Source organism: Moschus berezovskii, chromosome X, assembly GCF_049115385.1.
Source record: "Moschus berezovskii isolate FMDL1 chromosome X, NW_MosBer_1.0, whole genome shotgun sequence".
Lineage (NCBI taxonomy): Eukaryota > Metazoa > Chordata > Mammalia > Artiodactyla > Moschidae > Moschus > Moschus berezovskii.
The window spans coordinates 114,531,884-114,554,703 of NC_142488.1; the positions used below are offsets into that span (position 1 = coordinate 114,531,884).

The 22,820-nt window shown below is 34.9% G+C and overlaps 1 protein-coding gene across 7 annotated transcripts in view; it reads left to right on the top strand.

Annotated features, from left to right (window-relative positions):
• The window catches only part of STAG2 (STAG2 cohesin complex component), a 146,486-nt gene that overhangs the window by 77,430 nt on the left and 46,236 nt on the right, over positions 1 to 22,820 (top strand). For all 7 annotated transcript variants that reach the window (XM_088833814.1, XM_055393932.2, XM_088833817.1 and 4 more), the window contains 11 exons: positions 3,821 to 3,928; positions 4,797 to 4,908; positions 13,987 to 14,104; positions 14,517 to 14,620; positions 15,591 to 15,683; positions 15,820 to 15,909; positions 16,471 to 16,674; positions 18,793 to 18,863; positions 19,316 to 19,403; positions 19,496 to 19,576; positions 21,404 to 21,496. In XM_088833814.1, coding sequence (XP_088689940.1) covers positions 3,821 to 3,928; positions 4,797 to 4,908; positions 13,987 to 14,104; positions 14,517 to 14,620; positions 15,591 to 15,683; positions 15,820 to 15,909; positions 16,471 to 16,674; positions 18,793 to 18,863; positions 19,316 to 19,403; positions 19,496 to 19,576; positions 21,404 to 21,496 — 1,162 coding nt within the window. The remainder of the gene's footprint in view (positions 1 to 3,820; positions 3,929 to 4,796; positions 4,909 to 13,986; positions 14,105 to 14,516; positions 14,621 to 15,590; positions 15,684 to 15,819; positions 15,910 to 16,470; positions 16,675 to 18,792; positions 18,864 to 19,315; positions 19,404 to 19,495; positions 19,577 to 21,403; positions 21,497 to 22,820) is intronic.

The following is a 22,820-nucleotide window of genomic DNA, read 5'->3' on the forward strand; positions in this document are numbered from 1 at the left end:
ATTGTCTACTTTTCATCTATGAATTTGACTATTTTAGGTACCTCATATAAGTGAAAAAGTATATAATATTTGACCTTTTATATCAGGCGTGTTTTACTTAGCATGATGTCTTCAGGGTTCATCCATGTTATGTTGTACATTAGAATTTCATTCCTTTTTAACACTCAGTATACCACATTTTATATATTCATCCATCAGTGGACATTTAGGTTGTTAACATGATCCAGATAGTTGCTAAGGGCTTTTTATTTTATTTTTTTATTTTATATTGGGGTATAGCCGTTTAACGATGTTGTGATAGTTTCAGGTGAACAGGGAAGGGATTCAGTCATACGTATACATGTATCCTTTCTCCCGCAAACCTCCCTCCCATCCAGGCTGCCAAGCAACACTGAGCAGAGTTCCCTCTGCTATACAGTAGGTTGTTGTTGGTTATCCAGTTTTAAATACAGAAGTGTGTACATGTCTATCCCGAATTGCCTGTCACAAAGGGCCTTTTAACAACATTCTAATTCTGATACTCACATGAGAAAGGCATCATGTAAGAGGAACCAGCAGAATTCTGATAAAAACTAATGAGAGATGACTGCCCACTATGATTTTAAGTCAAAATTATAAAACAACATTGACATTATTATTATTACTACTAATTTTTAAAAATTGAAGTATAATTGATTTACTTTATTGTGTTAGTTTCAGGTATACAGCAAAGTGATTCAGTTATACATTTAGGTAGTAGGTCCTTGCTGGTTATCTGTTTTATACATAACAGTGTGTATGTGTTAATCCCAAACTCCTATTTTCTCTCTCCCTCTTCTCACCCTAGTAACTTTTAAGTTTTGGTACTGGTGTGTAAACAGACCGAAATGAGTAACACAGAGTAAAGAATAGAGACAAATGTATCTAGGAACCTAGTATAGGGTAAGGGTGATTTTATGTCAAAATAAATGATGTTATGACACTTAGGTTCTATTTGGGGGAAAATTAAACTGGATTCATATTTCATTCCTTATACAGAAATAATTTCAGGATGGATGAAATGTCTAAATGTAAATAAATGAAATCATTAAAAGTGTTAGATGAAAACTGAGGAGAAGATTAAACATTTTAATTTTATATGTAAACTGGCAGTATCTTTCTGAGAATGGCATAAAACGTAGCCATTAAAAAAACTACTGAATTTTAACTACATAAAAAACTACAAATATGTATATACCATAATGTAAACTCAGAAAACAAATGACAGACTGGGCAGTGGATTTGCGCTGTAGGAGTCACTTTCAATAAATCAATAAAAAGAACAGAAACCCAGTAGTAAAAGAGTCAAAAGTTAGGAACCATGTCACTGACAGAAAAGAAAATAAAAAATTAAACATGCAAAAAGATGTTTGGTCACACTTAGAGACACGTATATTAAAATGAAACTTTTTTCAACCTACTTTTTTATAAAAATTAATGTGTTTGGTAATACACTAGTTGCATAACGCTATGCAGAAACAAACCTATAAACTTTGTTGATGGGACTATAAGTTGGGATAGTCTGTTTGGAGAAAAGTTTGAAAGTGAAGTCGCTCAGTTGTGTCCGACTCTTTGGGACCCCATGGACTGTAGCCTACTAGGCTCCTCCGTCCATGGAATATTTCAGGCAAGAGTACTGGAGTGGGTTGCCATTTCCTTCTCCAGGGGATCTTCCTGACACAGGGATTGAACCCAGGTCTTCCGCATTGCAGGTAGACACTTTACCATTTGAGCCACCTGGGAAGCCTTGGTAAAAAAAAGCTTGGTGGTATCCAAAATTTAAAATGTTCTTATTCTCTAACATAGTACTGTTTGTAATATTGGAAATATTCTAGATGATTATCAATAGAGGAAGAATTAAGTTAATATACAACAGCTAATACAGGCACCTTATAGGGGTTATCTCATTTAATGCAGCAGTCCTGTGTGAGGAGTGTGGTTGTCAACCCCATTTATATGAAATGGACTACATTACAGTTATTAAAAAGAAGGCAGCTCTACCTCCTAATTTAAATTGGTAGGTTGAGGTTCACCCTGTTATATATCAAATAGATACTCAATAAGGACCCACTGTATAGCACAGAGAACTTTGCTCAGTACTCTGTAATAACCTTTATGGGAAAAAGAATCTGAAAAAGAATAAAAATGTGTGTATGTATAACTAAATCATGTTGCTGCACACTTGAAACTAATGTAACATACATAGTAAATCAACTATATTCCAATATGAAATAAAAATTAGAAATCAGAAAAAAATGAAAGTAGATCTATATATACTGATGTTTTCTGAGAATTCACTTAACTGGGGGGATTTTGAGCAGTCTTAACCATTGCATTTTTCTTTGGGTTTAAAAATTATAAATTATTATATATGCATATGTTATAAAACTGTCCTGAATTAAATAAGAAAATAGTAGTAATCTACTTAATTTCTATAGCTTCTCCCCTCTTCCTCTGTAATACCATGTGGACACCTTTCTTTTGTTGATTCAGCCATGTATATACCTAATAACTGAAACTTTCAGATACATTCCTATGGGTTAAAATTAGTGAACTACCTCAAATTTGCTGTAGTTTGATTTGATTCAATATGTGTGTGTGTTTATGTGTAGTTATAAAACAGCAAAAAGCATTTTAGGGGGAAGGAGGTGCCAGAGGCTAGAACTTCAAACACAGGGTCTTGTTTTAGAAAACCTAGCAAGGATTACCCTGGGGGTTCTGTGGTTGATGGGCCTAATAATGACTTTGATTTACCAAGATTTGTTAGGTTTCCTTTCTTCTCTTAAAGTAAGATCAATAAAACAAGCACTATATTTTAGTTAGTTGGTTTTTTTTAATGATAAATTATAATTAAACATTTTTGGCACTTAAATTTTATTATTTGGAAAAATTCTTTAATTTTTAAAAATTTATTTATTTTAATTGGAGGCTAATTACTTTACAATATTGTATTGGTTTTGTCATACATTGACGTGAATCCGTTCCTGGTATACATGTGTTCCCCATCTTGAACCCCCCTCCCACCTCCCTCCCCCTCCCATCCCCCTGGTTCATCCAGTTGCAATGTTTTATGTGATGTTTAGTACATGGTGAATGAAGTAATAGTCTTCATCATTGTGAGGTAACCAGAGTGTTAGTATATTTTAACGTTGCAAAATTGTATCCTTAATGTTACCATGAAATACACGCAAAGTGTTTTCTTTGATTATTAACTAAGCTCCAAGTGGTTCAAATGGTAAAGAACCTGCCTGCCAATGTAGGAGACAGAGGCAAGAGACGCCAGTTCGATCCCTGGGTGGGGAAGATACCATGGAGGAGGAAATGGCAACCCACTCCAGTATTCTTGCCTGGAGAATTCCATGGACAGAAGAACCTGGTGGGCTACAGTCCATGGGATGTCAGAGTCGGACATGACTGAGGACACACGCACACACTGAGCAAGCCACTACTTTATTTTCTGTGTTAGTTTATATTATTTTGTCTTCACTTCCCTTTAGCACACTTGTCACGTGGTTATTTCTCTTAGTATATATTTCTTTACGCCTGATATTCACTCTAATTTTAGGTCTGATATTGGGTGTTCACAAAATATTCAGCTCTTTGTCAGAGGATGCTTTTACTAATAGATGATAATCAAGTAAGGTTGATTTCTTCTTGAAACAACTTCTTAATGACCTTTTTTTTAACACAAGTTTAAAAGTGAAAATGTGCTATTTTTTAATGTATGAGTATGAATTTTTGTACCAGTAAACTTAAAATTACAACATTGTTTTGAAAACTGCTATTGCTTATTTGTTTTCAGGAGTAGTGAAGAAGTTCTTACTGCAGAAGATTGTGAAAATGTCTATCATCTGGTTTATTCAGCTCATCGGCCAGTAGCAGTAGCAGCTGGAGAATTTCTGTATAAAAAGTAAATCTGCATTTCTATTGTTCATTTTCTAAAGTCACTTTAATGGCACTAATTTATTGTGTTATAAAATATATATAAATATGACTTACTAATAATTTATTCAGTACAGGTCTTAAGCCTATTTTTATGTAAAATATTTTTGAATATAATAAAAGTACTTTGATAACAGTTTGATATAAGAACCACAAGAATCCTTTGGTCTGTTTACATTTATATTGCTATTTAACACTTCAGATTAGGTAGTAGCAGTGTGAATATCTGATCACTGAAAATATTCAGCAGATATCATGTAGTAGTTTTAAAGAAAACGGAAACATATGGACTAAACAATATTTTTGTAAGATTTTATTAAAATTCTCATTTGAGGTGACACGTTTATTAAGAGTACATGATACAAAGTATTTATGCTACAATTTTTTTTTCATTGTTATTCAGTGATTACTTTTTTGTTGTTTGTAAGAGTGACCATGATATCCATAGTAAAAGGCCACTAAGTTCAGACTTTGGGTTAATTGTGCAGGGAAAGATAGGAGGAAAAGGTATGTCATTTTTAAGGAGAAGAATATTTATAATATATTTATGTGCATAAATGGTATAGGTTAGTTATTGTGGTACTTTTCTAAAAAGAAATGATTGCATAACATGCAGTAAGAATTCCAAAAAGAAATCGTTCAGAAACATTTAAAAGTACCATCAAGTATGAAATGGAAAAGGTTTACTTGGGTATAACGTTAGACAGTACTGTACCTACCCAGCTCCAATTTATTCCTCTGTTAGTTGCTTAAAGATGAAATCCAGACAGCTTATTTTAATTTCTTAACTAGGACATTTTTTTGTTTGTTTTAAAAGTATTTTGCATTGATCTTAGGCTCTTCAGTCGTCGAGATCCAGAGGAGGATGGAATGATGAAAAGAAGGGGACGACAGGGTCCAAATGCCAACCTTGTTAAGACATTGGTTTTTTTCTTTCTGGAAAGTGAGGTTAGTTGATGTTGTTCATTTTATACTTATGTTCAAAACAATTCGGAGATGGGGTTAAAATGATGTAGATCTTAAAATCTTCCAAATATCTCAGTAAGTGTTGGATAACATAGAGTTTTACCAATTTATGTTAATAAGATACTCAAATAATATGATTTATATGTAATGCTAAGAGCATAAATTTTGGAGCTATAAAGACCTGAGTACCGATTTGACTTCTCTGCTTCATATTTATATAACCTTGATTCAGTTACTTAACCTTACTTAAGCCCATTTTCCTTCTAAATGTGTGGATAACAATTTCTTAGATAGCACTGAGATAACCCATATAAAACTATTAGCACAGATCTAGCATTTTGTTAGTTCTCAATATTTGGTACCTGTGATGATGATTGTTGTTGTTTTCTAGTATAGAGAAATACAGTTGGTTTTTGCCTATTGACTTCTTACTGCTGTTTTGCTAAATTCACTTTTAAAGTAAGTTTTTATTAAAATTATTAGGATTTTCTGTAATATGCAATCAAGGTATTTGCAAGTAGTGATAATTTTATTTTTTCCTTTCCTATGTTTTTACCATTTGTTTCCCCAGCCTTATTTTACCAGCTAGGACATTGAGTAGAATGTTGAATAGAAGTGGTGAGAGAGGATAGATTTGGATTGTTCTGGATCTTAAGGGAAAAGCATCCAGTATTTCAGCATTAATTATGTTGTTAGTTACAGGTGTTGTGTAGCTGCTTATTATATTGAGGATGTTTCCTCCTACCCCTTCTTTTGTTGAGAAGTTTTTTTTTAATTTTATTGAAACATAATTGATTCAGCAAAGTGAATCAATTTATATACACTGACACATAGATACTTTTCACATTTTTTTGGTTATGGTTTATCAAAGGATATTAAATATACTTCCCTGTGCTGTACTAGAACCTTCTTTTTTACCCCTCTTACATATAATATAGCTTGCATCTGCTAATCCCAAACGCCAAGTTCTTTTCTTCCCCACCTCTTCTTTGCCTTGGCAACTGCAAGTCTATTCTCTATGTCTGTAAATCTGGTTTTGTTTTGTAGATAAGTTTGTATCATATTTTAGATTCTACATATAAGTGATACCGTATGGTATTTGTCTTTTTCTTTCTGACTTTGCTTGGAATGCTAATCTCTAGGTCCATTGGAGAAGGCAATGGCAAGCCACTCCAGTACTCTTGCCTAGGAAATCCCATGGATGGAGGAGCCTGGTAGGCTGCAGTCCGTGGGGTCGCTAGGGGTTGGACACGACTGAGCGACTTCACTTTCACACATTGGAGAAGGAAATGGCAACCCACTCCAGTGTTCTTGCCTGGAGAATCCCAGGGATGGGGGAGCCTGGTGGGCTTCCGTCTATGGGGTCACACAGAGTCGGACACGACTGAAGTGACTTAGCAGCAGCAGCAGGTCCATCTATGTTGTTGCAAATGGCATTATTTTATTATCTTAACAACGGGACTGCTAGGGAAGTCCCTATACCACATCTTCCATTCATGTGTTGATAGACATTTAATTTGTTTCCATATCTTGGCAATTGAAAATAGTGCTGCTGTTAACATAGGGGTGCATGCATCTTTTCAAATTATAGTTTTCTCTGGATATATGCCCAGGAGTGGGATTGCTGAATTATATGGCAACTCTATTTTTCGTTTTTTGAGGAACCTCCATACTGTTTTCCATATTGACTGCACCAATTTGCATTTTCACCAACAGTGTAGGAGGGTTCCCTTTTCTTCACATCCTTTTCAGCCTTTTATTATTTGTAGACATGGCCATTCTGACCAGTGTGAGGTGGTACCTCATTGTAGTTTTGATTTGTATTTCTCAAATAATTAGCAGTGATAAGCTTCTTTTCATGTGCCTATTGGCCATCTGTATGTTTTTGGAGAAATGTCTGTTTAGGTCTTCTGTCAATTTTTTGATTAGATTATTTGTTTTTTTTTGTATTGAGTTGTATGAGTTGTTTGTATATTCTGTCAATTAAGCCCTTGTCCATCATGTTGTTTGCAAATGTTTTCTCCCAGTCATTAGGTTATCTTTTCATTTTGTTTATGCTTTCCTTTGCTGTGCAAAAGCTTATAAGCTTGAATAGGTTGCATTTGTTTATTTTTGTTTTTATTTCTTTTGCCTTGAGAGATTGACCTAAGAACACATTGCTATTATTTATGTCAGAGAATGTTTTCTTCTAGTTTTATGTTGTCCTGTCTTATATTTAAGTCGTTAAGCCATTTTGAGTTTATTTCTGTGTGTGGTGAGAGGGTGTGTTCTAGCTTCTTTGGTTTACTTTCCCAACACCACTTGCTGAAGAGACTGTCTTTTTTCCATTGTATATTCTATTCTCATTTGTCAAATATTGATTGTCCATAAGTGTGTGGGTGCTGAGAAGTTTTATCATGAGTGGATGTTGATTTCTGTCCAGTGCTTTTTCTTTATCCTTTATTTTATCTTTCACTACATTAATGTGGTAAATTATATTGATTGGTTTTTTGAATGTTGACTCAACCTTGCATTCCTAGGATAACCTAACCTCTACGTAGTTGTGATCTGTTATCGTTTTTACATATTGTTGGTTTCAGTTTACTGATTTTTTTGAGAATGTTTTCTCCATGTTCATGCAGTGTGTTGGTATGTGTGTGTATTTAAATTATAATGTCTTTGATGGGTTTTGGTATCATGGTAATGCTTGTCTCCTAAAATGTGTTGGATAGCTGTAGGGCCCTTTAAAGCTTCACACACTGAAGAGAAATGATTTACTTATATAGTGAATTGATAAAGTGAAAGTGAAGTCAGTCGTATCCGACTTTGCGACCCCATGGACTGTAGCTCCTCCGTCCATGGGATTTTCCAGGCAAGAGTACTGGGGTCGGTTGCCATTTCCTTCTCCTGGGGATCTTCCCGACCCAGGGATCGAACCCAGGTCTCCTGCATTTTAGGCAGATGCTTTTACCATCTGAGCCACCAGGGAAGTCAGTGAATTGATAAGTAATCATGTATTTTATGTTTTACATAATCATTACCATTCCCATTATGTTACAATATATTTGTAGTGTATTTTATAACTGAGAGTAGTTCACTTATGTAATACAATTGCCACCCCCCCCCCCAGTCTCTGCATTCTACATCCACAGATTCAGCCAACAGGGGATTCAACCAGTAGTGAATTAAAAATATTTTTTAAAAAATTCGAGACGTTTAAAAAAGCCAAACTTGAATTTGCCATGTATTGTCAACTATTCACGTAGTATTTGCATTGTATTACTTATTATAAGTTATCTAGAGTTGATTTAAAGTATATGAGTCAACTCTAGATAACTTATAATATGTAATACAATATGAAGGGTTTCCATTGTGGCTCAGCTGGTAAAGAATCCGCCTACAATGCGGGAGACCTGTGTTCAATCCCTGGGTTGGGAAGATACCCTGGAGAAGGGAAAGGCTACCCACTCCAGTATTCTGGCCTGGAGAATTCCATGGACTATAAAGTCCATGGGGTTGCAGAGTCGGACACGACTGGGCGACTTTCACTTTCAAAGTATATGAAAGGATGAGAGTAGGTTATGTGTAAATACTATACCATTTTATATCATTGGGCTTCCTTTGTGGCTCAGCTGGAAAAGAATGCACCTGCAATGCGGGAGACCTGGGTTCAATCCTTGGGTTGGGAAGATCCCCTGGACCCACTCCAGTATTCTGGCCTGGAGAATTCCATGGACTTTATCCATGGGGTCGCAAAGAGGTGGACACGACTAAGTGACTTTCACTTCACTTTATATCATTAACTTGAGCATCCTTGGAAAAATCTATGTGTGGTCTCTAGTCCCTCTCGGATACCAAGTTCTGTGGAACTATATATATCATTATTTTATCAGTGGCTCAGTCACATACTTGGAAATGTAAAAGACAACAATTTTGTGAAACAGGCACAAAATAATAGAAAATAATACAACTAGCAGTTACTAGTAAGGTCACAAGCAAGAATTTAAGTCAAGAACTTTGATTAGGTATATTATGTACCCGAGGTCATCTAACTTAGTTAAATGATTATATCCAGGTGTTAATCCCGTGGTTGTACAGCATGGAGCATTTAATCTTTATCTAAAGCTTTACTGCTGACATACGCTTTAGAAACAAAATTAGAGCGTCTTTTTAACAACTTAATTAAATTCCCTGGTAGCTCAGAGGTTAAAGCATCTGCCTGCAATGCGGGAGACCAGGGTTCGATCCCTGGGTTGGGAAGATCTCCTGGAGAAGGAAATGGCAACCCACTCCAGTACTCTTGCCTGGAAAATCCCATGGACAGAGGGGCCTGGTGGGCTACAGTCCATGGGGTCGCAAAGAGTTGGACACGACTGAGCGACTTCACTCACTTTAACAACTTAATCACATTTTTAGTAATATAACAACAAGGAACTATCTCAGAAGTGAGGAACAAAACTAGGATTTAATGTTCAGTGAAATATAAACATTTTTCATTGTGAGGGCATTAACCCTGCAGCCAGGGAATGCTTTATCCTATCAAATAAAAATGAGGTTTGTCAGGGAGCCAGGAAAAGCCAAGTGGTAGTCTTGGATTTCCCATAGCCCTGACTGTTTGATTTACAGCTGTTGCTTACCCATTTTAAATTCCCCAATTTAGGAGTAGACTATTTGCCATGTTTTAAGGGCATCAGGATAGCAGTAGTTTGACAGTGAGGGGTTAATTTTGTAGAAGCAGAAGAAGCTTTATCTACATGTACCATAATCTTCATAGAGAATGCTTACTTACTTTACCAAAATACTAGAAGATTTTAAAAACAAATATAAATCAGTTAAAGGCAAAGAAATTTACAATCTCTTAGCAAAAGCCATATTCTAAGAAAAACTGTTCTCTTAACAAAGAGAGAAAGCCAAATACCAGTTTGGTATCAGCTTATTGTTAATAACAAAATTTGTTTATCTGGTTAATATTAGAAAAGTCTTTTCCATAAATTTTGAAGAAGTAGCAGCATTCTTTCAAAGGCATTGGAGTTTAACCATTGAAGGCATGTTTAAAATCTGATTGTATTGCAGTTGAAAAAGCAATCTGGTGATTGGTGTGACATGTAACACTTGAATATGATAGCTAGAATTATAATTGACATTTTATCAGAACATATCATATCTTTATGAATTCTACATAATTTGAGGATATTTATAAAAGACTCTGATGCTCGGAGGGATTGGGGGCAGGAAGAGAAGGGGAAAACAGAGGATGAGATGGCTGGATGGCATCAGCGACTTGGTGGACATGAGTTTGAGTGAGCTCCGGGAGTTGGTGATGAACAGGGAGGCCTGGGGTGCTGTGATTCATGGGGTCGCAAAGAGTCAGACACGGACTGAGCAACTGAACTGAACTGATATTAGTAATATCAACCATACAGTACAACCTGAGGAGATTCCCCTTCAGCAATATTTCCCATGTAATTTAACATGTCAAATGAACCCAGGTAGTTGAATACTTCTCTTTGCGATGTCTCAGGGGCCCTCTGAAGCATCCTAAAGTCAACTAGAGGTCAAAAGAACTTCATTAGAATTTAATTTTAGTAAGTTTTGCCAAAAATATCAACAGGGTTTATAACAGATAGTATCATATAGGTCATTGGGAAACAACCAGAGTTAGCAAAAGATTAACCAAAATTTAACAAAAGCTTTCAAAGGTAAACATAGATCACTCCAGAGGTAAAGACCTACTTTCTTTTTTCTTAATAAAATTCTGTTTCATTTCTCATACCTTTTTTCTTTCTTTTTTTTACTTTAAACACACATCTTATTTTCCCAAAGCAACCATGAACTGCCCTTAATATTAGCATTCTGTAGATTGGTGAACATAAATACCAGTTTTTATTTCTAAAAGCATTTGCTTTCTTATATACAACATCTCAGGATGGCACCAAACATATTCATTAATAGTCCAAAATCTCTTTAGTTTCTCTGTAAGAGGAACTTAGTGTTCAATAATTAATGTTTGAAATTTTTATTTTATTTGAAATGAATTGAAATGAATTTTGGAAAAATTTCAATAAATGTTTATCACTTAGTTTAGCACAACCATAGAAATTCAAGTTACCCCAATCTGGAGAAACTATTTTAGACAGCTGTTCCTTAAGTATAATTATTCTTAATAGAGTTTATCTAAAAGCTCTTGTTCCATTTCTGTTTTTCTTTTTGAAAGTTTCTTGACTCGAGTTACTTTCCTGTTGACAAATTTAGCTTGCATTAAACCTAGGCACAATAAAAGTATTACACAATGTTGATGACTCAGACATGTCTTAATTAGATTTGCAAACAAGCATTAATACTAGATATTTGATATTGAATATGTCACAGTTTACGTGAAGCTGAAATTCATTTAGGTTAATTTCTCTTGTAATTGTTTGATCTGTAAGCGCTTATTTTCTTTAAGCCAATTAAATTAAAGCTCATTTACAAATTAACCTCATATTATGCAAAAACAAAGACACACACTGAGACATAGATAAATCCAGACAGACAGACAGAGGATCTCATAGTTTTCCACTTGAGATTTAAAATGTCTCTTTGACTCTTTTTTCTCTGTCCCTTTTTTTTTTTATCTTGGATTGAAATTTTCATTTGCCCAAAGCTGAGGTCTCAGGCAAGTTAGGCTCTGTATTTCAAGGACATGGCAAAGGTTGTGTGTTCTAAATTGCTTCAGTCCTCTCAAACTCTTTGTGACCCCATGGACTGTAGCCCACCAGGGCTCCAATTCTAAGTTAAATTCCTCTGCCCAGGGGAATCCTTGAGGGGATCTTCCAAACCCAGAGATTGAATCCATGTCTCTTGCATCTCCTGCATTGGCAGACAGATTCTTTACCACTAGTACCATCTGGAAAGCCCAGGCAAAGGTTAACTTCAAGCTTTTTTCTAGGCAGGCCTTTGTAAAAAGCTAGATGTTTTTAATTGCATATGTAAAAAGAATTGGTTTTGCAGTTTCAAAGGAAAAAAAAAATCATTTTAACCAGTTTTCTCCAGAGTCTAAAGAATACCATGGCCATCCTGTGCCAAAAAAGTCATCTTGCCTTTCTGTTCAGTTCAGTTGAGTCCAACTCTGCGACCCCATGGACTGCAGCATGCCAGGCCTCCCGGTCCATCACCAACTCCCTGAGTTTACTCAAACTCATGTCCATTGAGTCGATGATGCCATCTAACCATCTGATCCTCTGTAATCCCCTTATCCTCCAGCCTTCAGTCTTTCCCAGCATCAGGGTCTTTTCCAGTGAGTCAGTTCTTCACATCAGGTGGCCAAAGTATTGGAGTTTCAGCTTCAGTATCAGTCCTTCCAATGAATATTCAGGACTGATTTCCTTTAGGATGAACTGGTTAGATCTCCTTACAGCCCAAGAGATTCTCTAGAGTCTTCTCCAACACCACAGTTCAAAAGCATCAGTGCTTCGGCTCTCAGCTTTCTTTATAGTCCTACTCTCACATCCATACACGACTACTGGAAAAACCACAGCCTTGACTAGACGGACCTTTATTGGAAAAGTAATGTCTCTGCTTTTAATAAGCTGTCTAGGTTGATCATAACTTTTCTTCCAAGGAGCAAGCGTCTTAATTTATGACTGCAATCACCATCTGCAGTGATTTTGGAGCCCAAGAAAATAAAGTCTGCCACTGTTTCCCCATCTATTTGCCATGAAGTGATGGGGCCAGATGCCATGATCTTGGTTTTCTGAATGTTGAGTTTTAAGCCAATTTTTTCACTCTCCTGTTTGACTTTCATCAAGAGGCTCTTTAGTTCTTCTTCACTTTCTGCCATAAGGGTAGTGTCTTCTGCATATCTGAGGTTATTGATATTTCTCCCAGCAATCTTTTGTTTCTGTAGCCATAATTTTATAGCTAAAATATTGACCAAATAATGCTCAAGTTGACTCTGAACAGGGCAGGAAAAAAATACTGCTAAAGTGGGGGAAGCAGTGGAGGAAGTTGGGCTTCCCCTCCCCCACTGACAGATAGGAAAAGTTAGAAGGGGATTAGCTGATGGAGGAGACAGAGGCAGATGGAGGGGTGGGTGTAAGGCAGCAACAGGGCAAAGAAAGGAGTGGGGGACACTGGGAGAGCTGACTTAAACAGTGATTTGATAAACTAAAATATAATTTTGGCATTATGACATGGACAGTCGTCCTCAAAAATCATATAATTCTTTTTCCAATTATGTCTAACTTCTCATTAGAATATTTTAAGTTAAATTCATGTGCCTTACGGTAAGGAGAGGACCATCCAGCCTTTCACCTAGTGCGGCACATTCTTAACCTTTCTCAATCAGCACAAGCCGCAAAATTTAAGGTTCCAATTCTCACACAGTTCAGTGAATCCCATTCACTAACTAACGAGCAATAAGGTGAATCTTCCAATCTGGGAATAAAAACTTCATCAACCTTAATCTCTTTTTTCCTTAAAGAGTGGCATTTTGTGTCACAAATCCTGCTCACAGAACCAATTAATGTTTTTCAGAAAGTTTACACTTTCGTTTCAGGTTCAAAGGATTTGTTGACAAAGTAAGCCACTCGTTATATACAAATAAATAATACAGAAATTTATGAAAGAATTATCTAGCTTACTTTCAATATACTAACATTAAAAGAAAAGAGAAATAGAAAGAGCAGAAAGTACATCGCCAAATTGGGTTTTGACCAACATTCAGACTTAAACAGCGCTGGGAAGTCCCGTGTCACAGCACATCTGGAGTCTGAATTGGGAAAGGGTCCCAGGGAGTGCGTCCACTCGGTGGGTGAGACTTCAAACAGGATGACTGTTTTGAGTCAGGTAATAACTAAATGCATGCATATAGTCTCTTCAAAAGCAGTTTTCATATGAATGATTGTCGTGAGAAATGGTAATACCTAACAGTGTTTACTTACACTTAGCAAGCTAAGGCAATTCTTCTCTTTCTTTTCTTCTACTTGACATTAGAAAACATTGTTGTTTGAGTTTGTGTGTTGTGCCAACAAAGCTTCCATTCTTTTGATTAAGGCTAGTGTGATATTTGTCTAAGAGCACATTGTTCTTTTTAAATTTTAGTTGCATGAGCATGCAGCATACCTTGTGGATAGCATGTGGGACTGTGCTACTGAGCTGCTGAAAGACTGGGAATGTATGAATAGCTTGTTGCTGGAGGAGCCACTTAGTGGAGAGGAAGGTAAGGATGTTTAATTACGGTATTTTTGTTATCTAGGTAATTTTGAAAACAGATCTTACTTATTCCATTTTAGCATTAAAATAGTTGATTCAAAGTCTTTGGGTAATTTTGTTTTCATACACATGAATATTAGAAAGGTACAGTTCCTGTCAATATTTATTATGTTTTATTCTATTTCATTTTTTTGTATCTGTTCATATTTTCATTTCTCAAATTGTGGACTGGTGGTTTACAGATTTATAATGTTTAGTAAGTTTTAACTTGTTCTGATCCTTTTTGTGATATAGTAATAGGATTTTCTTTAGTACGTTAGGTCAGATTCTGTCACAGGCACAAGAACTGTTATGTAATGATTATAAATGGCATATAGAGAAAAAAATAGGTTAACTTTTTCTGATTATTTTTTTCCCAGCGCTCACAGACAGACAAGAGAGTGCTCTGATTGAAATAATGCTTTGTACTATTAGACAAGCTGCTGAATGTCATCCTCCTGTGGGGAGAGGGACAGGAAAAAGGGTATGGCAACATATTTTCAGTGTTCTAAATTATATGTCTCTTTTTAAATATCTTTTTTAAAGTTCTTATTTGTAGCTATATAATCAAATTTTTGAATCTTAAATGTTATTTTTTAGGTGATCTTTGCTTATAAATATGTTAGAAGTAAATTTTAAAGCATTAGCAGTTTGGGAAGTCTGCATTCCTTCTATAAGATACTTTGTTAGTTTACTACAATGATTGTCAGTCTCTGTAAAGATTGCTTGCTGTGCATCATTTTAGAATGGTTTATTTGTCTTTTTTGATTTATTTACAGATTTACTTTCTTTTAATAAAAGTAAGATCATCATTCATTAAAATGGGGGAAATTTCTGTTTACTGGGATTAAATTTTAATGCATTATTTCAAAGTTCACATGTATTGTAGACCAACAGTTGCACAAACTTTCAAACTTTGTGAAGCACAAAAATAATTTCTATATTGTGACCTAGTACACATCTATATATGTTTTTGTATATAATTGAAGCAGTTGTACAATATAAGTTACAATATTGCAATTTACGTGATGCATTCCATTCTCTTTGTTTTTGTTTTTTGTTGTTGTTCTTTTTTTAATTACTAGTAGTTAATTATATTGAATTCATAGTCCGTGGATCGTGGCACAACTTACAGTTGACTGAAATCCTACTCACTTCAATGACTATATAAACTAATAAACTGTATTTCCTAGCTGCTTTTCTTTTCATCCAAAGTTAGGGTAGGTTAGTCTAATTTGGTATTGATTTTGTCTCGAACTAGTCAAGGTTTTTTAAAAAAATAATGTGCAGGCTATTCTCTTTGTTACTTCTGGGTTTCAATTTTATAGTAGAAATTTTTGTATCCATCATTTAAAATGCCACTTATTACTTATTTTGAATATTTTAACTTGAGCACCTAACAGTGTCAATGGGCTTATTAATAAATACTTGGAAACTTTGTTGTGTTTCCTTAGGTGCTTACAGCAAAGGAGAAGAAGACCCAGTTGGATGACAGGACAAAAATCACTGAACTTTTTGCTGTGGCCCTTCCTCAGTTATTAGCTAAGGTAAGTTTGTGTCAGTATCAAGAGTGTTGTTAAGAAAGTATAGGTTTTGTTTGGAAATGCCATACAGAATTTTCTACTTATAGTATTTCCTTACCATTATTGTGATATTTTTGACACAATTTTTTTTATTTCAAAGTACTCTATAGATGCTGAAAAGGTGACTAACTTGTTGCAGTTGCCGCAGTACTTTGATTTGGAAATATATACCACTGGAAGATTAGAAAAGGTAGGGTGTTTCTGTATATAATAAACCTTGAAGAAAAATTGTTAATATAGTTCGTCCCATCATATTGCTTATTTATATTTTTTGAAATATGTTTTCATAGCATTTAATATAAAGGAAACATATCTTGTATGCCTTACATATTTTAGATAAGTTGGATTTAGAGAATAACACTAATGAGGTTTCCCTTTGATTCATGTTAATAGCAATACCCTCCTTCCTAGACATTATGTTACTATGTCACTGACCATTTATGGAGATTGGAGGTGGGTAACTGGATAAGAACAATTGCAAAATGAAACAGCTATATTCATTGAATGCATTTACTGTGTTCCAGGAACATATATATTTTTATGTATTAACATCTTATCAAAGCCCTGTGAGATAGGTAATATTATTCCTGTTGAAGTAGGGGAAATAAGTTTGGGTGGGTTAGTGCGTTTTTTTATTTTGACTACTGTTGTAAAGTTACTGTATTTGAAGGTTTTCACCCCAGTTGTGCAGTCATTTTATGCCTGTCATCATACATGCCTTAGTTTTAATGAAGAAACTTCGATTTTGCAGCATTTGGATGCCTTATTACGACAGATACGGAATATTGTAGAGAAGCACACAGATACAGATGTTTTGGAAGCATGTTCTAAAACTTACCATGCACTCTGTAATGAAGAGTTCACAATTTTCAACAGAGTAGATATTTCAAGAAGTCAACTGATAGATGAGTTGGCAGATAAATTTAACCGGCTTCTTGAAGATTTTCTGCAGGAGGTATGTATTACAAGTATTTTGTCAGTTGTCCCCCACTCTGGCCCCACCCACCCCTACCCTCTCCATAACCAGGTCAGTCACAGTCTTGGTGATAGTCCTTAGTAGTATGTTGAAAAGAGATTCAGACTTTCTGTTCTATGATTCTGTTTTTTCTCCACCAAGTGAGGGAGGTGGCAAGAATCTGTAACTTAAGAGATGGTGAAAGCAAAATTAACACTTTTCCCTTTTTTTTTAATTTAAAGAAATGATCTGGAAAGTTTCCAGGGTTTAGTTGAACAGGAGGCTGTTAGGGAACAGGGAACAGAAAAGTTGAGCTAGATTGTTACCATGTAACCTCAAAAATGGGGCTATTTCTTAATGGTTTGGAAGTTGATTTATTTATGATCTTTGATATTATAAAGCCTTGATAAATTACAGCAACTGTTCATTTTGGTGTTTCATTGTTCAGTTCTATTTCCAAAGAGGCTTAAGCATGATATTCAAATATACTTGTATTTTTATTGTGGTTTTTATCTTTTTTCTGGAAAGATAGACTCAACAGTTGAGTTGATTTGCATAAAATAAAAACTCATGATTCTCAGATTATTGCATTTAGGCTTTTCCACATCACTTTTGTTATAAATGCTGCAAAAATGATACAAACTTTTGTAATTTCCAGTTATTTTGTTTAACAATTGGTTCTTAAACTTTCTTATTTCTCTGTGTAACATTTCATGCTTACTAAGTTTTGCTTAATTGGAGGTTTTGTGTAAATATGTTGATTTTAACTAAAAATGATTACATTTTTAGTTAAAATTTTTATTGGCTCTAACCTTGGCTGGATATGATTCTTTTATCTTTTAAAAAAGGGTTTATATTGAAGTATAGCTGATTAACAATGATGTGTTAGTTTTAGGTGGACAACAAAGAGACTTAGGCATACATATACATATATTCCTTCTCCCTCCAAACTCCTCTCCCATCCATGCTGCCACATAACATTGAGCAGAGTTCCATGTGCTATCCAGTAGAACCTATACAGTTAGTCATTTTAAATATAGTGGTGTGTACCTGTCCATCCCAAACTCCCTACATATCCTTTCCCTCTATCCCTCTTCCACCTGGCAATCATACATTGTTCTTTAAGTCTGTTTCTGTTTTGTAAGTAAGTTCATTTGTATCATTTCTTTTTAGATTCTACACAATAGGGATGTCATATATTTCTCCTTCTCTGTCTGACTTACTTTACTCAGCATGACAATATCTAGGTCCATCCATGTTGCTGTAAATGGCATTACTTCATTCTTTTTATGGCTGAGTAATATTCCATTGTATATATGTACCACATCTTCTTTATCCATTCCTCTGTCTGATGGACATTTAGGCTGCTTCTGTGTCTTGGCTACTATCAACAGTGCTGCAACGAACATTGGGGTGCATATATCCTTTTGGACCGTGTTTTTCTCTGGTTCCTTCCTGGGAGTGGGATTGCTGGATCATATGTAGCTCTACTTTTAGTTTTTTAGGAACCTTCTTACTGTTCTCCATAGTGGCCATACCAGGTTTCGTCCCACAAGAGTTCCCACAAAGATTCCCTTCTCTACACCCTCTCCAGCATTTATTGTTTATAGATTTTTTGATGGTAGCAATTTTGACTGAGGTGAAGTAATACCTCATAGTTTTGATTTTCATTCCTCTTAATAATTAACAATGTTGAGAATCTTTTCATGTGCCTCTTGGCCATCTGTATGTCTTCTTTGGAGAAATGTCTATTTAGTTCTTCTGCCTGTTTTTTGATTCAGTTGCTTGTTTTGATGATGTTAAGCATCATGAGGTGTTTGTAATTTTGGAGACTTAATGCCTTGTTGATCACATTATTTGCAAATATTTTCTCCAGTCTGTGGGTGGTGTTTTGTTTATTGTTTCTTTTGCTACACAAAAACTTTTGAGTTTAAATAGGTCTCCTTTGTTTATTTTTGTTTTTATTTTCATTATTCTAGGAGATGGGTAGAAAAAGATACTACTGTGATATTTTATGTTATTCTTTCTTTTTAGGGTGGTATCATAAGTGTAAAATAGCTTAAGATTTTTCACTTTTGTAATTACTAATGTTTAATATGGTATAATTAACATTTATAGGGTGAAGAACCTGATGAAGATGATGCATATCAGGTATTGTCAACGTTGAAGCGAATCACTGCTTTTCATAAGTAAGTTGAATCTATATGGGGAAGAGGGAGGTGGGAGGGAGGTTCAAGAGGGGAAACACATGTACACCCGGGGCAGATTCGTGTCAATGTATGGCAAAACCAACCAATATATTAATGTAAAGTAATTTGCCTCCAATTTAAAAAAAAAGTTTCTGATTTTTTAAACCTATCAAAATCAGAACCAACTTACATGTTTTGGGATTATAATGTCATATTTTTTGCTGGGTTTCTTGTGCTTTTGGGAAAAAAGTGTTTGGAGTCATACTTTGAACATGAGAAACAAATTTTTTTTCAACTAATATACTTTTTTAAAGTACACTTTTTTTGTTCTTGTGGGTACATGTTAGGAAGTTTACTATATTTTACTTTAACAGTATTCTGTTAGCAGTCAAGTCCAGAACAGATGTGGTTAAGCTTAAATTTTTAATATAACTTAATTCTTTTTTTTACAGTGCCCATGATCTTTCAAAGTGGGATTTGTTTGCTTGTAATTACAAACTGTTGAAAACCGGAATTGAAAATGGAGACATGCCTGAACAGGTTTTTATTTATTTACAAGTTATATATTTCACTTTGAGAATGAAGATATGTGACTTTTAAAATTTAATTGTGCTCTTTTTGTTCCTTCATAGATTGTTATTCACGCACTGCAGTGTACTCACTATGTAATCCTTTGGCAGCTTGCAAAGATAACTGAAAGCAGCTCTACAAAGGTTTGTGGTAGTTCAGTGGTGTCTTTATTAAATATTACTAAGTTTTCAGCAAACTTAAACATAAGACTGATTATTTCAATAAAGTCTTGCGTATTTTCTATTTAGGCATGTATACTTTTAAAAATAGTTATTTGTAGTTTGATATTAGTCCGTGAAAGAACATTAAACATTTGTTTAGAGAATGGTTTTAAATTAAAAAGTCACATTTGTAGGTGGCATAATTTATGGATTTCCACATCATTCTCAAAAGTTCTGGATGCATGAAGAACTATAGATTTTGTAAATTATGACCAAGAACTTTCAAAACAGACAGATACAGCTATTGGGTTCCATAAGTTAATTATTACAAGCTACCTGTCCCTAGATCTTGTACCTTGGTATTGTTTGGGGATCGTCTTATTCATACTGGGATCTCTCTACTGATGTTCCAAATTCATGAAAAATCACTTTTGGTTGAGTGCAGTGTGCCAGCTACTAGGTCATAGAACTTTCAACATTTTATCCATAATTGTAATCACTGATGTGTTTAGTAATTGAACTAAACAGTACTGACATTTTCATTTGTAAATTAGAAACTTAAACATCGTACTTGTTGCAGCACATGTTGCCTTAGATATTATTTGAGCACATTTTTATAAACATTAAGTAATTTTTGTAAGATGTAGAATTAGTTGTTTGTAGTTATTTTCTAAAGAAGGAATCCTCTCGATAAGTTTGTTTTACATAAAATCACAGAATAACTTTAGAATTTTTTTGAGATTTTTAAGTACATGATGCTGTTATATCTACAAATGGATATTTCCCTCTTGCAGAAAACAATATAGTACTGTTAAAATAGTGTACTTTTTGTCAGACACTCAAAACCTTTATTTAATTCAATATCAAACTTGTAGTAGGTCCAGTGACTATGTATTAGCAGATATGATTGCGCTCCTAAATCAGAAGCATTGAGTTAAAAATTAACATGTAAAAAGGTAATACGTTTAGTAGAGGGGGAAAAAGGGTAAAAATGAAGGTTATTATATATAAAATTATTATGCTGAACTGGTTGAGTTTTCTTTACCAAAGCGATCTCCAAGTTGAATCTGTTATTTTAACTTGTCTATTACATACACTGAATGTGTACTAATATTCTGTCATTTGGCATTCAGTATCAGGAGATGGGCAAAGGCAATGCCTCAAATAAATTAGTGTGGATGATCTTTATAGAGTATTTTTCTATTTGAAATTAATTGGTAAGTATTTATAAAAAGAAAAAACTTCTTTAAAAAAATCTAGAAAAAGATTCATCCTTTTAGTGTAGGTTTACTAGAGACTTAAGTTGTTTTTGTTTTCCTTAAGTGGAGTAATACCATGAAACTAATTTTTGTTAGGCCCCTCTCTGTTTTTAAAAGCACAGTCAGTATCCAACAAACGAAAGATACTGTCCCCCTTTAAAAAATCATTTAATTTATTCCATTCATCACTTGGCCAGCCATCAAATTACAAAGCAAGGATGGAGCGTAAATCCTATTAAACATTCTGAAGCAGTGGATTTATATGGATAGCCATATATAGTCATATAAGTTTTTTTATCATTCTAAAGATCATTTAGGATTTTATCTGTTAATATACTGGGTATTTTTAAGGCGCAATTTGTTGAGATTTTAAAAGTGCTTTTTTTTTTTTTTTTTACTTTTTGATAAATGCTAAAGAAGTATTTAAATCTAATGTACAAAGTTAGCTCAATTAAATATATGATGATCTTTATGTAATTTAAAATATCTTAAATACTGAATGAGTTTTTAGTACAGTATTTTAAAACGTTATTGTTAAATTTTTTTCAAGGAGGACTTGCTGCGTTTAAAAAAACAAATGAGGGTATTCTGTCAAATATGTCAGCATTACCTGACCAATGTGAATACTACTGTTAAAGAACAGGTTAGTAACTACTATAGATAGCAATTTTTGTAAGCAACCCTGAACAAATATTTGAACTAATACAGAAAATTTAAGTAATGCTAAAATTGGGCAAGCTAGAAATATCTTGTATTTGTCTGTATATATACCATGCTAAAAAAATTAAGTAATATTAAGTCCATTTGGAGCATTATTGATTACTCTCATATGGCAGTCATTCGGTGTTACTGTTTCTTTATGCCACACTTGGTAAACAAACCCATATATACAAAGTAGGTGTATGCAGTTATGTAAGTTATTCCTGAAAGCAACAGGTATAGCAAGTCTGCCTCAGGGAGGGAAAGGTCCATCCGATTTTGTTATCGCTGAAAATATTATCAGATCTTGGCATTCCTGCCTGTTCTGATTGTGTAAAGTTTTTTTTCTTACGTGGATTTTGTCTGAAATAAAATTTTAATCACTCCCTGTCTTCAAGGTGTTACCTTCCCACCTCATACGCTCTCTTAATTCCATTCCTGCCAACTATCTCATTCTGAAAATGCATTGTTACCTGGTGCCATGGTAGTTTTCTCACCTGTAAAATAAATTCTGATCCTGGGGCCAAGAGCCTATTTAGTTTTGAACTGTAACAATAAAGGACTTGGGACGTGAATTTTCTTCTCTACAATTCTGATGAGAGGTACAGAATTTCAGAAGGTATCAATATAGTAAAATGATTTTATAGTTAAAAATCTTATTATAGGATTTTAATGAAGTATATATGTGAGTGTGTGTACATCTTCGCGCACTCAGTTGCTCAGTCATATCTGACTCTGCAACGCCATGGACCTCTGGACTCATGCCCGCCATGGACCTCTGGACTCATGCCCGCCAGGGTCCTCTGTCCATGGGACTTTCCAGGCAAGAGTACTAGACGGGATTGCCATTTCCTCCTCCAGGGGATCTTCCCAACCCAGGGATCGAACTTGTGTCTCCAGCGTTGGCAGGCGGATTCTTTACCACCGCATCACCTGAGAAGCCCTTTTAATGAAGTATCAGTTCAGTTCAGTTCAGTCGCTCAGTTGTATCCGACTCTTTGCGACCCCATGAATCACAGAACGCCAGGCCTCCCTGTCCATCAACAACTCCTGGAGTTCAGTCAAACTCATGTCCATCGAGTCGTTGATGCCATCCAGCCATCTCATTCTCTGTTGTCCCCTTCTCCTCCCGACCCCAATCTCCCAGCATCAGAGTCTTTTCCAGTGAGTCAACTCTTCGCATGAGGTGGCCAAAGTATTTGAGTTTCAGCTTCAGCATCAATCCTTCCAGTGAGCACCCGGACTGATCTCCTTTAGAATGGACTGGT